Source organism: Triticum aestivum, chromosome 3B (genome assembly GCF_018294505.1).
Source record: "Triticum aestivum cultivar Chinese Spring chromosome 3B, IWGSC CS RefSeq v2.1, whole genome shotgun sequence".
Lineage (NCBI taxonomy): Eukaryota > Viridiplantae > Streptophyta > Magnoliopsida > Poales > Poaceae > Triticum > Triticum aestivum.
Genome location: NC_057801.1, coordinates 803,898,477 through 803,922,911, shown reverse-complemented (window position 1 = coordinate 803,922,911; position 24,435 = coordinate 803,898,477). Strand labels below are relative to the sequence as shown.

Sequence of the window (24,435 nt, the reverse complement as noted above, 5' to 3'; positions counted from 1 at the left end):
TATAAAAATCCTACCGAGTGAAGAGCAACCCTCTCACTCGGGGGCTTAGCTGCAGTCCAAGCACTCGCCTAAGTTGTAAAAATCCTACCGAGTGAAGAGCAACCCTCTCACTCGGGGGCTTAGCTGCAGTCCAAGCACTCGCCTAAGTTATAAAAATCCTACCGAGTGAAGAGCAACCCTCTCACTCGGGGGCTTAGCTGCAGTCCAAGCACTCGCCTAAGTTACAAAAATCCTACCGAGTGAAGAGCAACCCTCTCACTCGGGGGCTTAGCTGCAGCCCAGTGCTCGCCTAAGTTATAGAAATCCTATCGAGTGGTAAGCCGGGCTTCCACTCGGAGGCTTAGCCGCAGCCCAGTGCTCGCCTAAGTGGACTAAAGAATAAGTCGATTGCAGTAAAGGCGCCTTGCTTTGAACCTGCAAAAGACATTTCGAGCCAAAGGCAATCTTATCCAAGCACCAAATTCAAGTTTGAATCGATATCTAAAGGAACCGAAAGTGCTCAGGCGTTAAGCCTGTTAAGTTTTATCGGTTACAGTTCCACTCGGCATACCGAGGCAAATTTAAAGCGTCGAGCCAGAAGAAGTTTTTTACCCCTCCTGTGGAGGGCTGGAAGGTGCAACGAATTCATCAAGGTCGATTCCGTCGGCGATCCGAGTGGCAGCTGCAAGGAAAGTTTCCATAAAGGACCTGAAGTCGTGTTTCTTGGTGTTGGCCACCCGAAGAGCCGCCAGCTTCTCTTCTCGCGCATCTTTACAGTGGACTCGGGCCAGACACAGAGCAACATCTGCACCACACCGAGCCGAGGACTTCTTCCATTCCTGCACTCGACCAGGGATCGTGTTCAAGCGGGCCATCAGCGACTCAAGGTCATTCTGAAGTGTCTCCTCAGGCCAGAGCGTCGAGTCGATGCGAGATCTGGCGGCCTTCAGCCTTGCGAGATACTCCACGACAGCTGCAACACGGGACCCCAGTCGGAAAACTTCCATGGCAACTTCGTCGTTCACCGGAGAATTGACGGGGTCGAGGTTTGGCTCCAGCCGGCTAGTTTCTTCTTCAAAGTTTTGACAAAATTCTGCAAGGGTGATCACTAAGTCAAAAGGATGGTCGAATGGAAAAACCACAATTGGAAATGTTTGCCAAGCATAAAGGTTTACCTTCAAGCATAAGAAACAGCCTCTTGGCAAGACCACTCGGGAAGGCCTCCAGATCGTTTTTCTTCCCAGTCAACTTATTGACTTGGTCGGTCAAGGCAGCTTTATCAGTTTTTAGTCGACTGACCTCCTTGTTGGCGATCCCAAGAGCAGCTTTCAGATTGGTATTGTCTTGCTCAAGCTTGGTGACTGAAGCTAACTTCTCGTCAGCAAGCTTGATCTTCTCAGCTAGCTCGAGGTCTTTCTTCTGCTGGGCCTCCCTTACCTTACTTGCAAGTTACAGCAAGATCAGATTTTGAAACAAGCAAGGGGAAAAGCAGTCGTCAGGGTCTCACCAAACATACCTTCGGTATCCTCCTTTGCCTTCGTCAGCTTCTCCTGAACCAACTTCAAGCTCAGCTCGAGTTGAGTGTGCTTGTGTTCTAGCTCAGAGTAGCGAGCCACAAGATCACAAGAGTTCTGCGAAGAACCAATCGACTAAATGTCAAATATAATTCACTTCCGAGTGAAAAAGGAAAAAACACACGTTTCTAAGACTACAGCCGAATACAAGCATTCGACCGTAGTCTCGGGGACTACACCCAGTGGGTGCACTCAGCGTGCCCCCACTAATTCTGTTGAAGACAAAGTCGACCAGTCGACCTCAAAAAAAACAAAAAAAACGAGATGTATTCTTTAAGACTGTGATCAACTGCAAGCAGTCGACCACAGTCTCGGGGACTACACCCAGTGGGTGCACTCAGCGTGCCCCCACCGGTTCGTGAAATCCAGTCGACATAGTCGACTGACAAAAAGATTGACATCATAAAGCCTAAGGCCGACTGCCAGCAGTCGACCTTAGCCTTGGAGACTACACCCAGCGGGTGCACTCAGCGTGCCCCCGCTAACACGGAGTTTAATCGACACACCTAGTGGGTGACTACTATAAATTCGGGAAAGGAAAAGTTTTTGGCAGCATATCCAACAGAACAAACTGTGGTCGACTGACCTGAACATTGCTCTGGAGGGCAGAACTGGCGTCATAAGCTGCCTGGCTCGCGTCCCGGATGGTCTTCAACTGCTCCATCATGATTCCCGCCTGGTGTATTGCCTCCTTCACCGCGCCGGCTTGGTCCTCCGGGACGTGGTGCGTCGTGAAGAGAGAGGGCTGCGGAGCACTCGTCAATGGATCTGCGAAGGACACCGTGTGTCGAGTGGTGTTCTCTTCCTCCGCAATCAAAATCTCAGGCGCCGTCACATCCTGGGGCACCTTACTGGCGGACGCTTTCCTACTCCTCCTGCGCTTCAGTGGTTCTTCATCCTCATCATCATCAGGGAGATTGATAACAGTATTGGGTGGAGCTACGGAGAAGAATCAGGATCAGAGATCGCGAGTCAGTCGACTAAGAACGGTGTTAAGAATACAGTACCTGGTTTCGAAGTCGCTGCGTCCTCCATCTCGTGGTCATCAGCCCGGGCTGAGGTTTCAGAAGTAGCAGCACTGCAACTCCAAAGGATCAGTCGACCAACTTCAGCGTCGACCAGAGACAAAGTTCACACAAAATAAGAAGACTTAAGCAGCACGGTTACCCTGATATGGTGGGGATGGACACCTTCATCTTTGGCAGGAGCTTGACCGGCTTCGACGAGGCCGCCCTGGGCTGCTTCGGCGCCTTTTCAGTCGGCACTGGAGAGGTAGTCCGAGGGCGTTTGGTCGACTGAGCAGCGGTTGCAACCCCCTTACCACGTTCAGTCGAAGGGTCATGGACAAGCTTCGACCGCCTTTCCGAGCGCGGTGGTACGACCTCCTCCTCCTCTTCTTCCTCGTCTTCAACGTCATCTTCATCACCGCCATCTTCGTCATCATCATCATCATCCTCTACAACGTCCGAGTCCCATTCCTCCTCTTCCTGGCTCTCGCCCCCACTCGCCTCGCCCTCTTCAGTCGGGGCCTGAGCCCCATTGGGCATCGAGTACAGCTCGGTAAGAGCCTAGCAGATATCAAGACGAGGATCAGTCGACCAGTCTGCAGGATAAACAGAAATGAATGCGACAAGAACACAGTAGAGAGCAGAGCAAATGTACCTTGTTTGGATCGTTGTTGTGGTCGAGTGGAGGAATCCTTCTGGCTCCGCGTGGGTTATCCTTGTTTCCGGTAACGGCTACCATCCATCTTTCCAGAGTGACATCGTCGACTGCTTCTGGATGGACTCGAGTCTCGTCTTCAGTCCCACAGTACAACCACATGCAGTGACTCCGGAACTGAAGGGGCTGGATGCGACGCCTGAGGAAGACCTCCAGGAGGTCCATGCCCGTCACTCCCTCCCGGACCAACTGCACCACGCGCTCCATCAACATCTTCACGTCGGCTTTCTCCTCCGGAATCAACTTCAGAGGGGAGGGCTTGTTCACTCGGTCCATGGTAAACGGAGGGAGTCCACTCGACTGCCCTGGCGTCGACTGGACCTGGCAGTAGAACCAAGTCGACTGCCAGCCTCTTATGGACTCGGGAAAGGTCATGGGCGGGAAGGTGCTCTTATTCCTCACCTGGATGCCCAGACCCCCACACATTTGGACGACTCGGGTCTTTTCGTCGCCTGGACTCGCCTTCTTCACAGTCTGAGAGTGACACGTGAATATATGCTTGAACAAACCCCAGTGCGGTCGGCAGCCCAAGAAACCCTCGCACATGGACACGAACGCGGCAAGATAGGCAATGGAGTTTGGGGTAAAGTGGTGGAGCTGCGCTCCAAAGAAATTCAAGAAGCCACGGAAGAAAACACTCGGCGGCAAGGAAAATCCACGATCAACATGGGTGGCCAAGAGCACACACTCACCCTCTTCTGGCTGGGGCTGCCACTCCTTCCCCGGAAGCCTCGCAGCTCCATGAGGGATCAAGCCCTTGTTGGCCATGTCGAGGAGGTCATTCTCTGTGATGGTCGACTGGATCCAGTCTCCTTGGACCCAGCCCTTCGGCAGGCGGGATCTGGACGAGGACCCGCCGCGGCTGGTGGATCTCCCCTTTGCCTTCTCCGACGCCGACGCCTTCTTCGCACGTTCCAGCGCCGCCGTCTTCTCCTTGGCCATGGTTGCCGGCGAGATGCGCGAAGGGAAGTGGTGCGGAGGCGAGAGCGAGCACGCTGGGCGGGGAAGAAGGAAGCAGAGAGAGAGAGAGAGAAAGAGAGATGGCGCCCACCATGGGGAACAGTACAGAAACCCTCGCCGGGCGCATTTATAAGGTCCCTTCCGAGTGGATGACAGATGGGCCCGGTCAATCTAATCATATCAGGAACAGTTATGCAGACGGGATACGTGGCGAAGAAAGCGGCGCGGAGATCGAGGCGTCTATGTCCCGTCCCATCCGAACACCGCGGCCCGCTCCGCTTCGCACGCGTCCCCAAATTTCGCATCTCGCGGAATCCGCAAGCAGCAGATCGGTCTGTCAGACACGGGGTTTCCCGCGATCCGTCGCTCGGAGATCATCGAAGCCCGAAAGATCACTCGACAAAAGAAGAGAATGGATCGAGTCGACCGAAGACAAGTTGCTCACTATCGACGAAGAAATTCTTTGGCCCAGAACAACGCACGACCAGTGTGCAAAGGTTAATCGGAAACGACATCAACTCCTTCCTCACTCGAAGCCTCAATCCATTCGGGGGCTAATGATGGGGACATGTACCTAGGGTAGGGTCATGGACCTGATCTAAGTACCTTACCCAAGGACGCCCTTAGAAGAGGTCGCCTTCCAGTCGACCAACGAAGGACTCACTCGACTGACTGAAGGACTCGACCACGAAGAATCACTCGACCACCAGGAGGTCAAGAGGCACTCTGCACTGCAACGGCCTGTAATTAAGTAGGCTTTATGATAGTAAAGACACTTTATGTGGGGCGTTACCAGTAACGCCCCAGACTTAACTCACCTTAAACCCTCTCCTACGTGGGCTGGCCGGGGTCCTGGCGCACTCTATATAAGCCACCCCCCTCCACAAGCAGAAGGGTTCGGCATCTTGTAACTCATATACTCATAATCCACTCGACCGCCTCCGGGCTCCGAGACGTAGGGCTATTACTTCCTCCGAGAAGGGCCTGAACTCGTACATCCTTTGTGTTTACAACCTCTCCATAGCTAGGACCTTGCCTCTCCATACCTACCCCCCCACTCTACTGTCAGGCTTAGATCCACGACACCGCCCGTGAGGAATCAATGGCAAGGCTGACCGGCGGCAGCCTTGCCATTGATTTCCCGCGGGAACCGAGGCCGTTGGGGGAAGACGAGGCGCCGAGTCGCTGACGCGGCTGGCCCGCGTCTTTTTCGCGCCAAAACAGCTCGCCCCGGCGCCCCCGGGTGCCCCCAGCGCGCCGGGTCCGGGCTGGGTCCGCCGGCGCTGTTTTCTGCCCAAGCCGGCGAAAATCGGGCTCCTGGGGGGCGCGACTGGTCCGTTTTTTCGGCGCCGGCGCGAAAAAATCGCCTGGGAAGGTTTTTCTGGGATACGGCTGGAGATGCCCTAACCCGTCGAAAGAGAGTGCGCGACGGATTTGATCCATCTCTATCTAGTACAACAGAGACGCATCAACATAATTTGAAAGCGGTGGATGATGTGTGGAGGCTTGGTCGAGTGATTTTTGGGTTTTCATCAGATTGATCTCTCCTTTTACTGAGTATATAAAATAAGTAAATGTATGTACTAGCCTAAAAGGTCGTCTTAAATTTTGAGATGGAGGTAGTAATTGATATTCTTGTGCAAAGTAGCTACATACATGTTTCCTTTGGAACATAGTGGTAATTACACCTGATAATTGATTTTATTTCAAAATTTTCAAAATACGTCAAAACGTTCCAAAACTCTTTTCCGACAAACTTGAACTGTCATTTCTGTCGTGCAAAAATATTATGTAAAAGACATATTCTCTAACAAAATTCTGCTAAAAATGACAAATTGCCCAAGACATATAGCGACGGGTTGCTAACTCACAAGACCACTTCTGTCTCAAAATTATATACGGGCGGCGAGGTGTTGCTGAAGTGCGGCCGGTGTCATCTTTTTCGGGGCCGTAGGAAGAATGCGGTTGAATGTCGAACAAAGTCTCGTAAGCCCTTTGATATTTTTGTTTGACGACCCACGCTAATCTGGTTGAACGCTCAATTTATATGAGAAGTCTCGGGCATCTTTAATGAGCATCCCCAAATAGCCCGCAAACGTCCGAACCAAATTATACAACGCACATTCAATGCAGACCCGCATTTGTCGTGAACCGACCCGTTCGTCTGTTTTTTCACAAACTGGAGACAAACATGTCGGAGCTTTGGGGAGTCCGAACATGCAGCCGAGCACTACTAAGATAGACACCCGACAAGTCTGCACTCCCGCGCCTGTAAGATATACCCAGAGGCTGATACTTCCCCGATGAGCCAGCGGCCGCTACTTCCTTTCCTCCGAATTCGACTATCTCAAAAACATAATGGCACTACCAACAGTTTTCCGAAGAGCCTGCATATGAATCTCTTCACGAAATGGCTAACTCTGACAAATAATTTCCCCTCACTTAGTTTGCCTGCAATGGGAGTATCATATGCAGTATCATGTTTGCCAACTAGACATTTTTATGAGGTGGCATGCAATTCAATGAAGAAATAGAGAATTTGGTTTCATATCATGATATTGTATTGAATGTTGTTCAACAATATAAGATAGTAACTATGATACCACGTACAACGGAAGTAATATTATGCACTAGTATCATATGCATGATACTACTGTTTAATACTACACCCAATTGCGGGCAGCCTTAACTAGATAAGATTAAATACACATACTTGGTATAATTTTACATCTTTTTTTATTGTTGCCTAGATTAAATATTATTGTATTGCACAATATATATCCATTAACGTGGTAAAGATATGCCAAAAGGAATTTCGTTGACTCATTGCTAGATTTCAAGGAATTAATAACTATGGAATAGCTAATTCTGATAAAATAATTTCCCCTCACTTAACTTCCGTTTCGAGAAAAAAATCCCCTCACTTAATCGGATAAGATTAAATTTATGTATGGTATAATCTTATATTATTTTCTATTATTCCTAGATTAAATGTCTTTGTACTCCATAACGTGGTTAAGATATGCCAAAAGGAATTACGTTGACCCATTGCTACATTTGGAGGAATTAATTAACGTAGAATAATTGTTTTAGCTACGAAAAAATACATCATGGCAGCCCTGCATGGCCGTAGCTAATTTGGCCCGTCCACATGTAGACCCCATCCACCGTCGTCCACGATAAAAAGACAACACCCACCACCAGCAACCAGCCGAGCCTGGCGGGGTCCATCTCCCTCACGAGCTCCCCCAAAATCCTCCACTCTCCACTACTGCGCTGCGCACACAGTCCAATCAGTCGACCGACAATGGCGGTTCCCACGCCGCAGCGGCGTGTCCTGGCGTCAGCCATGGCCCTGCTCCTCGCCCTCGTCTCCTCCGGCGCCGGCACTGTCGCCTTCGCGGGGCCGATCAAGACGGTGGTTGTGGTGGTGATGGAGAACCGGTCGTTCGACCACATGCTGGGGTGGATGAAGCGGCTAAACCCGGCGATCGACGGCGTGACGGGGGCGGAGTGGAACCCAGCCAACGCGTCGGACCCGTCGGCGGGGCCGCGCGTCTACTTCGGGGACGGCGCGCAGTTCGTGGACCCGGACCCGGGCCACTCGTACCAGGAGATCCGGCAGCAGGTCTTCGGGTCCGACGACGCGTCCGGGCCGCCGCTGATGAACGGGTTCGTGCAGCAGGCGCGGTCCATCGGCGGCGGCAACATGACGGAGGCGGTGATGAACGGGTTCGCGCCGGACAGCGTGGCCGTGTACCGGGAGCTGGTGGCGCAGTTCGCGGTGTGCGACCGGTGGTTCGCGTCCGTGCCGTCGTCGACACAGCCCAACCGCCTCTTCGTCCACTCCGGCACCTCCGGCGGCGCCACCAGCAACAACCCAGAGTACGTACGCCCCCCTTCTTTCTAGTACTATCTATCTATCCATCCGTCGAATGCTTCTTGATTCGTTGCGTGCGTGGGCACGCGCGGCGGATTGGATTCGATTCCAACCTGCATTGCATTGCGGAGGGAGGGAGAGGGGTGGGTTGGTCGCCAACAAAAACAGAACAAATTAGATATTGAGGGTAGGTTGTTGGGGATGATGCGCGCTCAGGTAGGAACAAGAATGTCGTGATCCTGCTCATTGGGGAGTTGCGTTTGCGTATTGGCAGCACGAGCACGATCGATGGAGACGTTTTTTAAGTAGTTTGTATATATTCGTGCACACACATACATCTATGAATATATAGGCACCTTTGTGATTTAATGGTTGCCATATCTGTGGTTTTTATTTACTAGTTTCGTCATTTATTAATAATTTGCTTGAATGTTCATAATCACATCCTAATTTTGCGAAAATGTTGCTACTAGTGGAGTTGTACCGCTTTCTTTCATCTTTTGTGTAGGGCAAGGACAGCTCTTATCCGAGCGCCTTTCCTCTTCCTTCGTTCAGCAGCAAAGCGAAGCACTCGTTGCGAAAAGAGCTTTAGCCTGACATTACATACAGTGTCTAATGTGTCTAATCCAAGGCCCGCCGTGATTAGCCGACACGACGAACCCAAATGCCGGCAGCCAAATCTTTATGGGTCGCGCTAACTGTCATCCGTGTGGCAGGAAGGGAGACGCACCACACGTTTTTAATGTAAACAGATTGTCACGTCATCGCATGCATGCATGCAGGAATTTTTTTGGATTTTCAGTTTTTAAAATGTTTTATCTTTTAAACGAAAAATCCGATTGAAAATCCGTTTTCACCATTAAATCCCTCGCGATGAGATCTTCGAAACTAGATCCCATGTTGATATATTTTGATGAAATTTTTTTTGGATTAAAAGTTGCCATGTCTATTGCATATGAATTGCCATGATGTTTACACTGAAGTTGTCATGATATGTTTCAGCTATTTTCTTCTACATTTAAAAGTAAATTTTGACATTTATAAAACGGGAAATTAAGAAACTAGACTTGCCATGAATCATAAACTAAAATTGTCATGATACATGCACGTAAAATTGCCATGGTTCATACAAAAAATAATTTTCATGGTCAAAGTATTGGAGTTGCCATCATCAAAATATTAAAATTGCCATGATCTACAAACTAAAATTGCCACATGGCAACTTTAGTTTAAGCCCTATGGCAACTGCAGTGTAAACATCGTGACAAGTTCTGGCAAAAAAAAATCATCGAAACATATCAACATGGGGTCTAGTTTTGAAGATCTCGTCGAGACGGATTTAATGGTGAAAACGAATTTTTAGTTTGCTTTTTTATTTAGGAGATACAACATTTTTAAGCCGAAAACCAAAAAAAATTCTGCTGATGTCATCTATTCATACGTGGCAAAATAAGTGGTGATGGAGGCGTGTGGGCGATGTGCAAACGCCCACACGTGTGGGCGTTAACATTTCCGATCTTTATACAGTTTTGCTAGAACTCATCTAGATGAGATATACTTTGGTCTCATTCATCTTTTATAGCCATTAGATGTGATGCTATAAGATGCGTGTGTGCTGACGTGGGTTGTATCTGTTCTTATTTTTAAAGTGAATGAGACCAAATTATATCTCATCTAGATGAGTTCTAGGTACTCCCATCTTTATATATGGGCCACGCGTTGCTTTCCTGCGTCTCTGGTTTTTGTCACGCTCCGGACATCACTCACGCTGGTGCTGCTGGATGCGGCTAATCAAACATGGTTACGAATAACTAATCCTGATAGCACTAGCACTAGTCCTAGTACGATCGGCTCGTCAGTCAAATAACTAATCGCGAGACGGTGCGCACGATCAATCATGCGTCCATGTGAAACTGATGCGACCTGGCAGTGCCCACGCGACCTCTGGGCAGGTGGCCCGCCTCGCTGAACCGTGGGACCACAAGGATCACTGGGCTTACCGTCAGTGAGTCTCTCTCTCGACGCGTCTCTGTCAGAGTTTTGGTCGTACGGCCTGTGACTAGAGTGGAAATCCGTGCGTGCCCGGCCCTGTCCGTGACACAAGCGCTGGCTGACTGACATTTATTCGGCCATGCGACCTCCCATGACCTTTGTCTGTAGCACATGCACATGGGATGCAGGGAAGTGAGATGCGGGAAGACTCCTGTACCCTCGACGCGTTCGAGGGTAAAAAGAAAAGAAAATGAACCACCCACGTTCGATACTATGCATTAAGCAGAGGGCGTCTTTCATGTAGGGATATGTTTTCTTAACGCAGTACAGACGCCCATGCTCATACATACGTGTATACATCCACCCCTATAAACACACACGTATACCCTACCCATATAAACACATTCGAGAGACTGAGCAGACACATCGTCGTAGACGTCTTATAGTCGACGGGAACGTCTCCTCCCATTAAATGCGCGTCGACAGAAATACTGAAACAAATTCAGGATAAATGCGAGCACCATGACTTGAACCCTGATGGGTTGGGATACCACTGTCCTCCTAATCATCCAACCATACGTTGGTTCACGGGTGTATTTCATTTCGGGGTACATGATTACATTTTCTAGTTCTAGTGAAAAAATGCATATATGATTATGTTTTTTTAGAATACCTTTTTTTGTGTATTCTAGAATACCTTTTTATGTGATTACGTGTTCTTTGATTGCTTTTTTTTTAAATGTTCTTTGGTTGCTTTTTTTTTGAGGGGTTGTTCTTTGGTTGTTGTTTTTTTAGCAACCTTTGGTTGCTGTTCTGCACCGGCTTGTATCACGGCAAGTCCAAGAACTAACCGGGTCTCAGCCCAATAGGGCTCGTCTGGCCCTCTAACCAGCAATTTTATTAGGTCATTATTTTCAGACACACAAAGGCCTGAGGCAAGGTGATCCAATGTCTCCTATCATGTTCAACATTGTCGTTGATATGTTGGCAATCCTGATAGGTCGGGCAAAGGAGGCCGGGCAAGTAGGTGGCTTGGTGCCTCATCTTGTCGATGGTGGTGTGTCCATCCTGCAGTACGCTGATGATACAATCATCTTTATGGAGCATGACTTGGCTAAGGCGAGAAATATGAAGCTGGTATTGTGCCTTTTCGAGCAATTGACCGGTCTGAAGATCAACTTCCATAAAAGCGAGTTGTTCTATTTTGGTAGAGCCAAAGAGGAACAAGATGCATACAAGCAATTGTTTGGTTGCGATTTGGGAGCGCTATCGTTCACTTACCTAGGTATCCCCATTCACCATCGTAAGTTGACTAACAGCGAATGGAAGTGTATCGAGGATCGGTTTGAGAAGAAACTGAGCTGCTGGAAAGGCAAACTCATGTCGTATGGAGGCCGATTGATTCTCATTAATTCTGTGCTCACGAGTTTGCCTATGTTTATTTTATCCTTTTTTGAAGTACTAGTTGGAGTTAGGAAAAGGCTGGACTTCTATCGGTCACGTTTCTTTTGGCAGAGTGATGAAATTAAGAGGAAGTACTGTCTAGCCAAATAGGATGTCATTTGCCGACCAAAAGACCAAGGGGGTCTTGGGGTTGAGAACCTTGAAGTTAAGAACAGATGCCTTCTCGGTAAGTGGCTATATAAGTTATCTGCCGAGACTGATGCAACTTGGGCGCAGATTCTTCGTAACAAGTATCTGTACTCTAAGACCTTGTCGCAGGTGACAGCTAGACCAACTGATTCGCCTTTGTGGAAGGGGCTAATGAGGGTCAAAGCTACTTTCTTCAATAGAACAAAGTTTATTGTCTGTGATGGCAATAACACTCGGTTCTGGGAGGATTCTTGGCTAGGTGATGCATCGCTGGCACTTTCTGTCACAAATGCAGTGACGGGATGCTCTGGTTGCAACGAGTTTGCAATCCACTCCTCTTAACATTCAAATCAGGAGGGTGCTTTTTGGTGACCGGTGGGAGGCTTGGATTCATCTGGTGAGTAGACTGATGGAGGTTCAACTTACTCATCAGCCCGATCAGTTGTGTTGGAAGCTTACTAAATCTGGTGAATTCACAGTCAAGTCGATGTACATTGATGTCATCAACTCTAGTGTTATTCCTAGTTCCAAACATGTCTGGAAAGTTAAGGTTCCTCTGAAAATCAAAGTGTTTATGTGGTTTGTATATAAACAAGTAGTTCTAACGAAAGATAATTTGATTAAGCGCAACTGGACAGGTTCTACTAGGTGTAGTTTCTGTGATCGGGATGAAACTATCAAGCATCTTTTCTTCGATTGCCCGTTGGCGAGGGTGTTGTGGCGATCGGTGCAAATTGCGTTTAACATTACTCCTCCGAATTCGTTCAGGTCATTTTTTGGAACGTGGCTTGTTGGTATAGAGGCCGAAACAGCTAGACAAATTCGAGTAGGAGCATGTGCGTTGTTATGGGCAATTTGGAACTGCAGAAATGATTTGGCTTTTAACAGAACAACAACTATTCATTTTTTGCAAGTTTTATTCCGGGCTACTGCGCTAATCCGTATGTGGTCATTACTCACTTCGACGGAGGCCAGGGCGCGTTTGGTTACTGGATCTGTCCGGTGGGAGATGATAGCGCGGGATATCTTCAACCGGTTTGGATGGCGGTCATGTAATAGGATAGGCGATTAGTTTACCTATCTCTCTATATTATACGAGCCGGTTGTGGCTTTTGGCCCTTATTTTATTTTGCTAGCTCTTTGTGAGCCAGCCTTCTTTGTTGCAGCACTTTGCAAGACTTTGTTGAACCACTTTATTTATTTTTAAAAATGATTGTATGCATCGCTCTGATGCAGAGGCCGAGGAGTCCCTCTTTTCAATAAAAACAGCAATTTTATTGGGCCTCGTTACAGCCCTGCCTACTCGGCTGGACCGAGTCAGTGGACTGGTCCATGGACTGGAAAACAGAAATGAGCAAAAGAAAATTCAGCACACCAGCTTCAAAATTCAGAGCATACATTTTCTTTTACACTCCTCTAAAAAGTTGTTTTCTTATCTGCTCAAAAAACGTTATCTTTTACAAAAGGAGGCAGCTTTGGGAAACTATCTTATACTATCCTCACTTGAACTGAACCGAGCACAACATGAGCTACCCTAACCGGTTCTCTGACAAGAGTGCTGCACCTATGCAGGTTGCTGGCCAAGGGGTACCCGCAGAGGACCATCTTCGACAACGTGCACGACGCGGGCCTCTCCTTCGGCGTCTACTTCCAGGACGTGCCGGCGGTGCTCTTCTACCGCAACCTGCGCAAGCTCAAGTACATCCTCAACTTCCACCCCTTCCACAACGCGTTCAGGGACCATGCCCACCGCGGCTCCCTCCCCAACTACGCCGTCATTGAGCAGCACTACATGGACTCCAAGGACCACCCCGCCAACGACGATCACCCCTCCCACGACGTCTACCAAGGCCAGATGTTCGTCAAGGAGATCTACGAGACGCTCCGCGCCAGCCCCCAGTGGAACGAGACGCTCATGGTCCTCACCTACGACGAGCATGGTGGGTTCTTCGACCATGTGCCCACCCCTGTCGATGGTGTGCCTAGCCCCGACGACATTGTTGGCCCGCCGCCGTACAACTTCACGTTCAACAGGTTAGGGGTGCGTGTCCCGGCCATCTTGGTCTCTCCATGGATCGAGAAGGGAACAGGTCAGTCAACACTTATTTGTATATATGTGTAGATTAAATGCTAGCTACTGCATAATTTGCCAACTATATAGTATCTCTGTCTGATAATTTTTCTGTTGTTTCAGTTATGCATGGGCCGAGTGGAAGTCCAACCCCGACGTCGCAATTCGAGCATTCTTCGATCCCCGCAACCGTGAAGAAGCTGTTCAATCTACCACAGGATTTCCTGACCAAAAGGGACGCATGGGCTGGGACCTTCGAAGGCGTCGTGCAAACCAAAACTGAACCGAGGACAGACTGCCCAGGTAATTTGTCAACTTCAGCATACGACATGGTATTGTCACTTGACTTGCTTTGTACTCTTGCAATGAGTAGTCTGCTTATCCATGAAGATATGAAATGTGCAGAGCAACTCCCGACGCCGGCGAGGATCCGGCAGACGGAGGCGAACGAGGAGGCAAAGCTAAGCTCGTTCCAGCAGGAGATCGTGCAGCTTGCGGCGGTGCTGAACGGCGACCACCAGCTGAGCAGCCTGCAGGAGAGAATCAGGGAGAGGATGAACGTGAGGGAAGGCACCTCCTACATGAGGAGCGCCGTGCGGCGCTTCTTCGAGGCCGGCGTGTCGGCCAAGCGGATGGGCCTCGCCGACGACGAGCAGATCGTCAAGATGAGGCCCTCCCTCACCACCAGGACCTCCACTGCAGACCAAGATGATCGTCCGTAGAGAGCATACATACATACATAGGAAATTGATTGATGTTGGGGGAAAAATTACTAGTACTACACATAGAAGATCAGCATGCGTAGCCTAGCCAGTACCATACGGTGTGCTCGTGCTATATGGGATGGAACTGCTGTAGGATGGATGGATTCGGTATACTAAGGCTGTAGAAAAACCAAACCAAACATTCGTTCTATGTGGTATACAAGCAATGCAGCATTGTCCTGTCAGCATTCGGCAATGTCCTCCGCTGACATGGACCGAATATGTTTGGTGAACCGCCCGCGTCAGGAAGCAAATTGACTCTCCTCGCTCACGTACGTGCACTTCTGCCATGGCCCATGGCAGGCCATAGCTAGTCCAATGATCCGTGCAGCAACCTGCACGCCGTTTAGAGATCTTTTACCGTTTAGTCGGCCGGCTGGTCGTGACTGTAAACCTAACTGGCAAAGCTAATTAACATGTCGATACAGAGCCATGACAAGTCACCGAAAAAGTTGGCACCTGGTACACAGTAGTTTCCACCTGGGTTGGAAACACCTCGTGCCACATGCACACCTTTTCGGTGTTCGTCTGCTCAAAAAGTTTTTCTATGGTGAGCTTCCAAATATAGTACTTTGTGCTCGCATAGCTTAATATTGGTGAAAACACATATACAGTGCGTATTAATAAATAAATTTGATTTGGAAATGTGGGCAGATTGCCCGTCTAGCTCAGTCGGTAGAGCGCAAGGCTCTTAACCTTGTGGTCTTGGGTTCGAGCCCCAAGGTGGGCGTCCAATTTTTTTTACTTTTTTTGCATTTACCTTTTTCATTTAATAGGACATAATTACTTCAAGTTGTTTTAAAAACTTTCTACCTTTTTCCTTTTAAATTTACAAGTTCAATGTTTCACATTAGTTTACTAAATGACTCCACTTTATCGTTGACTACATGGAATAAGGCGGAAAATACGCAGACCAGTGATATCCGTCATAAAATTGATAGTTAAAACGAGGATATTTAAAGTTGTTGTGCATCTTGATGTTCCACTGGGACTCGCTTAAGAAAAACACACGAAAAAAAAATCCATCTGAATTGGGCTAATCTTAGAAATTTGAAAAGCCGGATCAGTCGAATATTGTGAGAACCTTAAATCATTGTACGTCTAGACACATTTTGGGAGGTTTTGTAAGGTGAACTACCACTGCTTTCTTTTTGTACTATCGACAACGAAGATCTTAGGTACAAAAAATATAAAATGGGAGAAGCTCTAATCAAAACACATGTGATGCCATCGTCGACACCATCATTGCCAAGAGGTTTGCAAGGTGAGCCTTCATTGTTGTACGGTGAGACGCAACCACTGCTAAGATAATCAGACGTTTTGTGATATCAAAACACCACAGATTTACACTCACAAAGAAAGATGTACGAGATAGCCCTGAGTTTTTTCCTCCTGCAACAGTAGATGCCATTACGACGGAGAAGTTGATATGTGTTGGGTTTTGTTTTTCCTGGCGTGTTGGTTCTGTTGGTCTGGACGCACTCTAGAGTTTGTTCCTTCCATCATCCGTTGGTTTTTGTTTGCTTCCCCTCACTCGATTACACTCATATTTTCCCTTCTTTCCGTACCTTTGTTTCGTGGAGTTGCTAGAAGAATTTGGGAGCGAGGGGAGGCAAGAGAATGCATGAGAGGGGGAGTTCACAAGATTCTCACTAAGGTTGCAACATAATCCCACAAAATATTGGAACCCAAACATAAAGCACTTATTGCAACACAACAAGGAACAAAACCCCAAATTTAGCCGACCAAACATAAGAAGTTAAAAAAGGGACCGGCGAAAAAACAAAGTCTTGATGAAAATACGGCACAAGGGGCGCTCCTATTTCTTATCCTCAATGACATTTGAGTTGTTCCATTCTGTTCTTGATCTCCCCACCTTCTTGATGCCATTTGTATTCCATTTGATGTTATTTGCTTAAGAATAGTTGTGGTTTCAATCATAATTCATACCATTTTGTTGGCTGATAGCTTGATGTCATGCATACAGCCATACACATCACTTGTGGTGCGTTTATGCGTCTCTTGTTATGTTATTGCAAACAAAATGCATGTACCATTTTTATGCCTACTATTACCCACTACCAGATATATACGCTTCCACTATCGCACATACAGAATGAATCTTGGCCAAGCTAAAAGTACACATTATTTTAGAACCTATGAGGAAGAGTAGGAGGAGGGATGTGGTATGGCTAGTCTTGGTCACACAGACCAATTTTCTCCGGATATCTGCCTTGCCTTACCTTGCTCATACACCGAACTGAAGGCCGGGACTACATAACACAACTGTATGTATTGTAAATTATTTGGTAGCTATATATAAGTTGACTAAATTGATTAAATTAAAATGTCTAACAGGAAAGATACCATCAGGTGGATGTTGACATCTGATGGTGTCTTCACTATAAAATCTTTTAGAAAACTCGTTATTGTGTACTTTTAGCTTGGCTGACATCTGATGATACAGTAGCTTCCAATAGAAATGTATGTGGAAAATAAAAGTTGCTGCTAAAATTAGAGTGTTTTATGGCTGATGGTTACGAAGAGCCTATTAACAAAAGACAATTTGCCGAGGAGAGGTTGGATAGGTAAACAAATGTTTTGCCTTTTGTGGTATGTTCATCTTTTTTTTTCAAACACGTAGTTGCTAAATTGGTTTGGAGTTTGTTCAAATGTGCTTTTGATTTGAGAAATCTTCCTGACACTTAAACACTTGTTTTGGTGTTTGGATTAAAAGTTTCTCAAAGATAAATAAGAATCTGGTATTGGTGTGGGTTTCTCAAATCTTCTGGACTATATATGGAGATGCATGAACAATATTGTGTTTGAGACAAAACACAATTATGAACCTATTATTCACATCAATTTGATATGTCATTGTATATCTTATTGGGCCATTCTGTAGATAAAGGAAAATCGAATGGTCCTGATGCTGGGTTTAATAGTCATACCGCATGTGGAAATGAGGTGTATAGAGCTTCACAAAGGTGGAAACCAGAAGTTCTAGGGAATCAGTTGTTGATAGTAGACGGGTGCTTTGGAATTTTTCTGGAGGCTGGCCTTTGCTGGCTGATGTCTTTCCTCTGGATGCTGATGCCCCACTTGGTTTTATCTTCTATAGTTTTTAGATGTGGTCGGGCTCTAGGATTGGTGCTGGTTGTTTCAGATGTTTCTGAGTATAGAACTATGGTGGTTTATGTAATGTTTATGTGTCCCCTTGTTTGTGGCGTTGGAGGCTAGATTATTCATCTCGTGAGCTGGTTTTCTTTCGGATGTTTTGCTGCTTGGTTTGATGATGTTTTTAGCTTTGGTGGAGTTCTTGGTGGGTGTTAGGGCATCTCCAAGATGGACCCGTAAATCGCCCGCATCTGTCCGGACCGCATTGTCCGGACCGCCGAAGCCATCCAACGCGACGTTTTATCGATCCGAGTGACGGTTCATAAGTGTTTTCTCCCGCAAATCGGAGACAAACATGGCGGAGCCTTGTGGGAGTCCAAACACCAGACATGTAGGACTCCGACACCCCTGGCCCACCCCAAACCCTTCCTAGACCCCGCGCCTCCAGACTCCCCATTTTCTCTTCTTTGTTCTTTCTCTTTTGCCTTCGCCATCGCTCCACCACCCCGGCCGCCACGCCACACCCCTGCCGGAACTCTATGTCTCCGTCACCTAGCGCTCACGGTTGTTTGCGGGGCTGGCAGAAGAAAAAACTCCTTCTTGCCACTATACTGTCAATGGACAAGAGTACAACATGGCTAATATCTGGTTGACAATATTTATCCTCCGTGGACTACCTTTGTCAGCACCATCTCTAACCCAGTTGGTCAGAAAAAGGCTCATTTTTCCCAAAGACAAGAAGCCGCTAAGAAAGAATGTCGAGAGGGCATTTGGAGTTCCGCGGGCCCGTTTTGCAGTTGTTCGTGGACATGCTGAACAATGGGATCCGGAGACATTGTGGGAGGTGATGACATGTTGTGTGATCATGCACAACTCGTCGAGGATGAGGGTGATGATGCTGCCACAACTCTAGGATTTGAGAACATGGGTGATCCTATCCAAATTCCAGACCAGAATCAGGCCGCATTTGAAGAGTTTATTCAAATGCATCAACAGAATCGCATCAACCAACTCGTGAGCAGCTGAAGGAAGATTTGATTGAGCATCAGAGGACGGTTAAAGGGGGAAACAATGTTGGGATGTAATATTTGAACTTCTTAAAATTTGAACTAATGCTGCATGCAGCTATTGGAACGTTTGTACCCTATGTATTCGGCTATTTGATCGTGCAGACTTAAAAAATGAGAAAGACCGGATGTATGCGACTATGATTGGATGGCGGTATCCCGCATCCGTGTCCGCGGACTCCCCCCTGTCCGCGGAGGGATGCGGGAGGAAATATGCGGGTTGCCGTTGGAGATACCTTAGTTTGTAAGATACGAACCAGATGGTTTATGTAATAGAAATCAGAGAGGAACGGTCGGGCTGGGAAATGTAAGTTAATTGAATTGGCAATTTGGCTACGTCAATTTATGGGAGGAGGAACGGTCGGGCTGGGAAGAAAGTTGGAGGAAGAAGAAAAAAGGACAAACGCCATAGTACTAGATGGACCCTTTTGAATCTTTTAGTGATGGAGTAGTGGTGTTTTACCTAAGTGCACGACTTTTCTACTGCAGCGCATGGCTGAAAAGCAACACAGGCTGCCGCCATGCAGCGTGGCGGCAGGCGCCAGCTCGCCAGTTCGTTCCGTTTTCTCCTCCGGCATCGGACGAAATTCTGTGCAGATGAGGCTGCCGCTGGCGGCAGGTGCTGCCGCCAGATGCCGTGGCGGCAGGTGCCACGTGTCGGCTGGCGAACCTGCCGCCACGGCGCAGGTGGTCCTTTTTGTCATTTCCGTCTGCAGGTAGTCTTTTTTGTCAATTTGACTCAGTAGGTGGTCTTTTTTAACGAAAAATCTTGGATCTTAATCTAGCGACCTTGAAAATTGACTTGCCCAAAGTAAATTTTCATGCAACTTAAGTATAGTCGGTCCCCGGAAATCCGTTGGTGCTTCCGGGAGCGCGCGCTTCTGCACGCGAAAAATATATTTCAAAGTATGAAAAAATTCAAACAAAAATTTAGCGCATACACTCGACATTATATGTGTGTACGTCAAATTTCAGAAAAACCGATATTTTTTGTGACTTGTGTAACAAAGGCAAAAATGATGTCTTGTGAAAAAGCATATTTTAACACCGAATTTTGTCTTTTTCACACATGACACATAATTGTTGGTTTTTCGCGAAATGATTTTGTGAGCATGTACAATATCGAGATGTACACGTAAAATTTTTGTTTGAAATTTTTTAACATTTTAAAAATCAGGAGCACGCGCTCCCAAGTGCCAAAACGCCACTCTCGTCCGGTCCCTAAATAATTTAGTAGGGACTATTTTGATGTCTAAACCATATATCAGGAGCGGATATTTGTTTGCTCCCAGATTTAATGAAAAAGCAGGTCCTAGAGCCTTCTCTGAAGTGTTTGGAGCCTAGGATGACAAGTCAACCTTTTCACATTCACATTTTGCATTCATCTCGGGCATCTGAATTCCTCAAGAAACAAATCAAATTCCAAGAGTACCGACAATCGATCGAGATCGAGACCAAAGGTATTCACATAGATCAATTACTGTCTGTGCATCACCATTACAACTTTGTACTAGTACCATATGACAATCGAATGAATGAATGAATGAACGAACGAACGAACGTAGCGAAGGCCTATATGCAAGCCCAAACTAGGGGTATATACTTGGGTCCAGGCGCGAGGTTGCTAGCTCATCATGATCTTGAACTCGTCGAAGCTGAGCACGCCGTCCCCGTCGAGGTCGAACCGGCAGATCATGGCACGGCACTCGCCCGCGCCCCGCTCGGCCCCGAGCCTGCCGAGCATCCGCCCGAGGCTGGCCGGCGTGATGCACCCCTGCCCCTCCATCTCGTACATTCCGAACGCCTCCCTCAGCGCCCGGATCCTCAGCTCGTCGTTCTCCTTGTCCGCACCCGCCCAGGCCGCCTGCTGCGCCAGCTCGAGGAACTCGGCCTCGCATAGCAGCCCGTCGCCGTCCGCGTCTGCCGACGCCACCAGAGCCTCGGCCTCCTCTGCCGGCACGTCCTCGCCCAGCGTCGCCCGCATGCACCCCCGCAGCTCCACGGCCGAGATCCTGCCGTCCGCGTCCCGGTCCAGTGACAAGAACAGCGCCCTCAGCTCGCCCGTCTTTGTCGCAACCATTCTCGCCGGATGCTTTAGTAGTTGATCTCGACCCTGCCTGGGCTTCCTAGATCCTCTGCTTTGCTATAGACCTGAAGGTTGCTGCTGCATGATCTTGGAGGTGCGCGTGTGCATATATACTCATCGCGCGACGCGGTCCATGGAAGCTTCACGGCAGCATGCAGGGCGGGAGGAGAGATGCCGCGGTCATCGTGGACGTACAAGCCGTGTGGCGGATTGGACAGGAGGTTTTTCTTCTGGGTGGTCAACCACGGCGGGTCAGTAGTCTTCTACTGGAAATGGATGCGAAGCTTTCGTGACTTTGGCGTGACGGCCCAGATGATTCTCGTGGAGGAGAAAAGCAGGGGAAGGCACGGGGAAAATCTGCTTCGGCGACGGAAAAGTTGGATGTTGGCTGCGCGTGCGGTCCGACTTGGCAGGGTGGACGTGGGAGTCGCGCGTGTGTGCTTTGCCGGGAAGCTGGGGGCGCCTCCGCGTTGGCGTGCGTGGGTTCCTTGCTATTCATGCCATGTCGCCATCGTGCCACGGCCGTCGGATGGAGCAGTGGTATTCGTCAACGTTTGCTTGGGAGTGTTGATGCAAAAGCAAGAAGGCTCACCCAGCACGTAAGCACAAGTTTCACCTGTTTCATAGTTGGTTTTTCTACCATCCACCGTCCATCCTTGCTTTGAGATCCATGCCATGTTTTGTGTTTTTTATATTTACCTTGTTTCAGAGTATTATATGATGTTTTGTACTGCCGTGTGCATACAATGAATCAACGGTCAAATTTGCATCCTGGAGACTGTCCGCGTCTAAAGCCATCAAATGGCACGATATTTGGGTGACCAAAGGCGCTCAGCAATAGGGTTTCTCCTTCCTCTCTTTGGCGTCATCACCGTCTACTCGTCCCCTGTGGTCTTAGAGCAATGGAGACACTGTGGATCCCGACTCTTTCCAGTGGGAGAACTCCCTTTCTATGTGTTTTTCAGTTTCGTTATGATTTGCGTCCTACTCAGAAAGGTGAGGCGGCGACGGCTCTTTGAAGATAGAATAATATTCTTCCCGCCTAGCCCCCGTCTCGGCGATGTTTCTACCATCGTTGGAGGGCGTGTGGAGGTCTGTCTCCGGCGAAGAGAAGCCTAGATCGGGAGCCCCCCCCCCCCCCCCCCCCACACCACCACTAGCGTAATATTTATGATCCCATGGAGGGCATCGATTGATTCTTGTTCCAGGTTTGCCCGTGCGACAATGCGAAGCTAAAGACCAATACCTCGGCAGAGCTGCATGTGAGCTGAGAGACTGGACATTGACATAGTAACTAGGGGTGTGTGGCCAAGGGAGGGTAAGGCAAGGGATCTGGCAAAATAGTTGTTATAGTGTGTTGTATTTCTCCCACAGAGCCAATAAAATCAACAAGAGGTGGCATGAATCATCCTCGAGTTCTTATCAGCCCCACGGGTCGTCCCCCGCGCGGCGACTCGGGAGGGCATAGAAACACTAGCTACAGATTCCCGCCGCTCCTCCCTTCCTCCCCTCCGTCGTTGTCTGAGTAAGCCGCCTAGTTAAGCCTGGAATGCCGTCGACGGTGGTCGGGGAACACCTCCCTCTCGTGATAGTCAGGTGGCATGGGGCTCCGAGGTTCAAGGGGGTGTGTCCGCGATCTGATCCACGACGGTGCGGCGACTGCGTAGGGCGGCCGCATGGAGATGATGGTTGGGTACGGTGGTGCGATGTGGAGCCATGGCGGGATGGGTGGTAATGCCCAGGGACCTCCATGTGTGGGCAGTCTCCTGTCAGATCTAACATGATTTGCAATTGGTGGCCCAGTGTGCGTCGGGCTCTCTGCTGGATGTGAACTGCGGCAACGAGGTCCTGGCCTTGTGATCATGCGGTGGCCGACCCGCAGTGCTACGGTCCAGGCATAGCTTGGAGGGGGTGATCCAGATCCGACCTGCCAGATGGTGGTGACTGCAAACTGCACTGCAACGACTTCCTACGACTCCATGATGGCAGTGGTCATCTAAAGGTCTTCGGGAGAGGTCATCCCTCCTGATCCGGTGGTTGGCTTCGGCAGTGAGATACAAATTATGGAACACGCCTTGACGCGGAGGGATGGTTGTGCAGTGGTGGCGGTCGCATTACATGTACTTGCCGACATCATAGAATAGTGGTGGTGACTGAGGGAGTCCCGAATTAGGGGGTGTCCGGATAGCCGAACTATCATCGTTGGCCGGACTCCTGGACTGTGAAGATAGAAGATTGAAGACTTCGTCCCGTGTCCGGATGGGACTTTCCTTGGCGTGGAAGGCAAGCTTGGCGATATGGATATGTAGATCTCCTACCATTGTAACCGACTCTGTGTAACCCTATCCCTCTCCGGTGTCTATATAAACCAGAGGGGTTATAGTCCGTAGGACGAACAACAATCATACCATAGGCTAGCTTCTAGGGTTTAGCCTCTTTGATCTCGTGGTAGATCTACTCTTGTACTACCCATATCATCAATATTAATCAAGCAGGAGTAGGGTTTTACCTCCATCGAGAGGGCCCGAACCTGGGTAAAAACATCGTGTCCCTTGTCTCCTGTTACCATCTGCCTAGACGCACAGTTCGGGACCCCCTACCCGAGATCCGCCGCTTTTAACACCGACATTGGTGCTTTCATTGAGAGTTCCTCTGTGCCGTCGCCATCAGGAAGGATGCCTCGTCCCGTCTTTAAAGACGGCACCGTTGCTAAAGGAGCTTTGGCCATCGGCCAAACTCTCCGGCTAGGCGGTTTTCTTATGACCGCCTGTTCGGCCGCCGCGCCGACGATGACTTCTCGGGTCATCAAAAGCAATCTTCACGTCAACTCGGAACTCGCCGAGCAGTTAGATCCGATGGAGCTCTCTTCCTTAAACGAGCTCTTGGATCGCATCGCCGCCCTGGGAGTCGCTACAGACTACGACCAGATTGGGCCTAAAACCGATCTGAGAGAGATTAACTCTCCCCAGGCTACCCACCACGTTGCTGTGGTAGAGGAACAATATGGCGACCCTTCTTCTATCCTAAGGACTAGCTATGTCCGGATTCCTGACCCCTCCATGCCGGATTCCCGCGGAGGGGAGAACACCACTCAAGCCCTGAACTTAAAGTCAGGCAGCGGGCTAGATTCATCGGACAACGTCCAAGAACCCAAGCTTCCAAGTTCGGAAACTTCTTGGCCCCTGAGTCTTAGATCGGACGGAGTTCGGAATTTAACTCCACCCGCCCACCCAAACATAAGCGATCTATCCCAAATCCGGCAAGAGCCCGCTGAAACAGTACATCATTACTGGGCCAGATTCCTCCTGGTCATGAACAGGATAAAGGACTGCCGTGAAGAGGACGCAATTTCATTCTTCTGCATTAATTGCACGGACGAAGGAATCCTCAACGCCGTAAGTCGTCGCGAAATTACACGCTTTGCTGACTTGGCGTCCATAGTACGAAAGTACTGTGCGATGGAGAGCGCCTGGAAAACCGAAATCAAATTTTGGGATAATCCGGCCTTGAACACAACCCTAGTCCAAAGTAAAAGGGTGCATCATTACCAGGCACCTGGGTTAAATACCAAAAAGCAAAAACCCTCTAAAGGGCATGGAACCGTACTGGAGGGATGGCTCAATGGACCCT

At 48.7% G+C, this 24,435-nt stretch overlaps 2 protein-coding genes and 1 non-coding gene across 3 annotated transcripts; 2 read left to right on the top strand and 1 right to left on the bottom strand.

The window, feature by feature from the left end:
- Positions 1-7,457: 7,457 nt before the first annotated feature.
- Positions 7,458-14,720, top strand: LOC123072550 (non-specific phospholipase C2). The gene is made up of 4 exons (XM_044496127.1): positions 7,458-8,120; positions 13,273-13,790; positions 13,895-14,074; positions 14,177-14,720. The coding sequence occupies exons 1-4, from the start codon at positions 7,543-7,545 to the stop codon at positions 14,491-14,493; spliced, it is 1,593 nt and encodes a 530-aa protein (XP_044352062.1). The 5' UTR covers positions 7,458-7,542; the 3' UTR covers positions 14,494-14,720.
- Positions 14,721-15,192: 472 nt separating this feature from the next.
- TRNAK-CUU (transfer RNA lysine (anticodon CUU)) lies at positions 15,193-15,265 on the top strand. The gene has a single exon. It is a non-coding gene; the product is annotated as a tRNA-Lys (tRNA).
- A 4,905-nt stretch (positions 15,266-20,170) lies between these two features.
- LOC123066711 (probable calcium-binding protein CML31) lies at positions 20,171-20,881 on the bottom strand. The gene has a single exon (XM_044489745.1). The coding sequence runs from the start codon at positions 20,797-20,799 to the stop codon at positions 20,344-20,346; it is 456 nt and encodes a 151-aa protein (XP_044345680.1). The 5' UTR covers positions 20,800-20,881; the 3' UTR covers positions 20,171-20,343.
- Between the last annotated feature and the right edge of the window lie 3,554 nt (positions 20,882-24,435).

Bases quoted from the DNA above. Each gene is read 5' to 3' on its own strand.
- LOC123072550 (XM_044496127.1), top strand. From the start codon at position 7,543: ATGGCGGTTCCCACGCCGCAGCGGCGTGTCCTGGCGTCAGCCATGGCC. The intron at 8,121-13,272 runs GTACGTACGCCC...GCACCTATGCAG, and splicing joins GCCACCAGCAACAACCCAGA to GTTGCTGGCCAAGGGGTACC. The intron at 14,075-14,176 runs GTAATTTGTCAA...TGAAATGTGCAG, and splicing joins ACCGAGGACAGACTGCCCAG to AGCAACTCCCGACGCCGGCG.
- LOC123066711 (XM_044489745.1), bottom strand. From the start codon at position 20,799: ATGGTTGCGACAAAGACGGGCGAGCTGAGGGCGCTGTTCTTGTCACTG.